Source organism: Gavialis gangeticus, unplaced genomic scaffold, assembly GCF_001723915.1.
Source record: "Gavialis gangeticus isolate Ggan-Ray unplaced genomic scaffold, GavGan_comp1, whole genome shotgun sequence".
Taxonomy (NCBI): domain Eukaryota; kingdom Metazoa; phylum Chordata; order Crocodylia; family Gavialidae; genus Gavialis; species Gavialis gangeticus.
The window spans coordinates 35,063,136-35,066,017 of record NW_017728995.1 but is presented as its reverse complement, the minus strand read 5'-3'; the positions used below and the strand labels follow the sequence as shown (position 1 = coordinate 35,066,017).

At 48.1% G+C, this 2,882-nt stretch overlaps 1 protein-coding gene across 1 annotated transcript in view; it reads left to right on the top strand.

Annotated features, from left to right (window-relative positions):
• The first annotated feature begins 355 nt into the window (after positions 1–355).
• FGF12 (fibroblast growth factor 12) overlaps positions 356–2,882 on the top strand; it is a 343,626-nt gene continuing 341,099 nt past the window's right edge. The window contains exon 1 of the mRNA XM_019503490.1: positions 356–389. Coding sequence (XP_019359035.1) covers positions 371–389 — 19 coding nt within the window. The 5' untranslated portion in view covers positions 356–370. The remainder of the gene's footprint in view (positions 390–2,882) is intronic.

Sequence of the window (2,882 nt, the reverse complement as noted above, 5' to 3'; positions counted from 1 at the left end):
GCATAGCTGTGGCGAAAGAGCTGAGCAGGTTTAAGAAGGAGCTTTCGATATCTGTAAATGGGATTTTATGGTGCTGTTGCCTGTGACACCAGAGGCCTGGATTCAGTGATCCAGAGGTCTCCTGCAGGGCTTTGTGCTCAGTCAGTTCCCCGTGGGCCCTTTTCACAGTACCTTCCACTATTGGCTCCCTCTTTCCCTGCCCAGGGGACGCTTGGATCCGCATCACGTATGCTTGAAATACTCTGTCACTTCCCCAGTCTTCTCCTCCAGCTCAGTGCCTCCTGTCTGCTCTGCATCTTATCTGCCGCTGAAAAGTTAGTCAAGTGGCTACCTTACAAGCCCACGGCGGTGACTTCCCATCGATTCACCGATGCTGTCGGCATCACCAGGTTGGTACTTCTCTCTCAGGCTTGGATGGGCTCCAGTTATCTAAAGGTGTTACCGTGGAGGATGATTATTGCCATGGTGAATACTGTTCTGAGAGGGTCTTGGACAGCTGCGGGGGAAGAGGCAGAAGCAATCCCCTGCCGTGCCCGTAGCTGCCCTCCCACTGCTGTGTCTAGCTCTAAAACGGGGTCTGCATCGCTGTTTCTTTAAAGCCTCGGTGTGCAAAGATCTGCACTGTTGTGTTTCCCAATGAATGGATTGGCTACGAGCCTGCTGGAAAAGGGGGCAGGAGGGTCTGGGAAGCACTGGGACGTAACTGGGTGGAAAGGCAATCGGTTGCAGCAAGCTATAAGGACAACCTGGAAGACCTCTTTTTTTACTCCGTGATCTCCCTGCTTCCAGCATCTCCTGAATGCGCTGAGCCCTACCAGTAGATTAATGCTCACTGAGGGACTTTGCTGCAGGAGCCCGAATAGCTGCATGCTAAAAAAATTGATAGATTAGCAAATCAAACGCTGCATTTTCTTCCTGAGGCTGTTCCCAATCTTTGTTAAACATACACAAGCCTCTTAGCCCAAAAAGAAGAATAACGAAGTAGGTGCCTGCAGCTGCTGCCTCATTAGAAGGGCACTTCTTTTTCTTCCCTCTTTATGCAGCTGAGAAATAATCTGCCTGATACTCAGGGAGGGGGGAGATAGCAAGTAGGGCCCTTAATGGAGAAAGAGCGCTGAGGGTCCGTCACTAGTGGGGGTGGAAAGGTAATTTCTGAGATGAGGTGGCCATGTGGTACCTGAAATCCAAGGGGTGGGGTGGTTTGTTTATGTTTATATTTATTAATTTATTGATTGATTGGATCCCTTGGTAAGTAGCAGCATAGAGAGTTGTGCTGAACGTGCAGAGGCAGCGATTCAGTATTGATTACTGCTTCAGGTATCTTAAGGCGATGTCATCACCAGCGTGACGAGCTTGAAGACCACCTGGTCTCAGTAAATGGACACGAGTCAACAATGTGGGGCGTGGTTTGAACTTGTCCACGGGGCATTTGTTGTCATTGCAAAGGGTAAGGTCGAGGCATGGGGGACCCTGCCCCGTTCAAAAACGGTTGAGAAGTGCCCAATAATGGCATGGCCAGTTAAATCTTGGGTGATTGACCATGGAGTTAGCAATGATTGGGGATTGATTGGTGCTTGTGCTGACCATGCTTCATGATTTAGTGACTTGGCAGAAAAGCATTTTTGGGTGAAGTATCAAGTCAGGTTGAAAACTCTTTTATTTTACCCCAAAAAAGAAATCGGGAACATTTTCCCGCCTCCCCACTGGCACTTTTGAGGCTCTCCGTAAAAAAACTGTGTGTCAGAAAGGTAACTAGGTTTTTTGTTTTTGTTTTTTTGATGACTGACCCCAGCAGGGAGCGTTGCAGTTGGCTGGTCGGTTTTGTTTGTTCTAAAGCAACAATTCCCCGTGGTCAAAATAAGAATTAAAACTTTTTTTTTCTTTGTAAAGTAAGTGTTTTTGCTAACGCTTATTTTTTTCTGACCAACTTTATTACCCAATTCAAGGGAGCATGACCAGCTGATTTCTCCTGCTTTGGGTTGCATCATCCTGCTGATGAGACTGTTTGATGACTCTTCTCTTTTAAGAAGCGGCAGATTGTCCTGCCCATTTCACAGTCTGACATACATTCAAAAAAAAAACAAAACCCAAAGCAGACATTCAGAGATGCTTAGTACAGACCTTTCAGGCCCAAGTGCTAGAGCAGCAGTTGTCAGAGGAAGGAGTGATCCCAAAGAAACCCAGGGACGTCCATCAGAATCGCTTGGGAACGATGATCCTTTCAAACCAATGGGCACGAATTGGCTGTGCATGAATTCGGAGCATGCCCGCACTTCTGTCCTTGGCCTAGCAAGGAGGTGCAGGCAGACGAGGTGGCCCCTCAGTCTGGGATTGCAAAGGCGGCCTTCTTGGTGCTCTCAGCTCACCTACACTAGCTGCGTTGCTGCTTTCCCCTACGTTTCGTGCCTTCTCGTGTACTGTTCGGGTCCTGGTGCCTTGCAGATATGCTATTAGCACCTTGATTTCATGCCTGGTCTGTAAGGTGGATGAATTCAAACCACAATACTGGGTGTAGAAGCATCCCGAGTCTCCATGCCAGGCCCATCTCCAGCTGGCACAGCATCCTGTATCTCCACTCTGGGTACCTTGTTCACTAACAGCTTTGGAGCAAGGGTCCCACATATTGAACAGAGGCTGCAGGAACCTGCCTTTCTAGTCAGGCATTATCCAGGCTGCTCCTAGTTTGCTTCTGAGCTCTGACAACCTCAGCTGCATGGTTGCAAATCGTACTGGTAAATGGGGATATTCTTGATTTATGCATCACTTCTGTTTCCCTTGCTGTCCCATGGAAGAGGACAGTCCTAGGCCATCCTCATCCATAATATTTAATTGCAGGGGGTCAGAGCCAACATATTTAATAACTTCTTTGCTTCTGTCTTCCT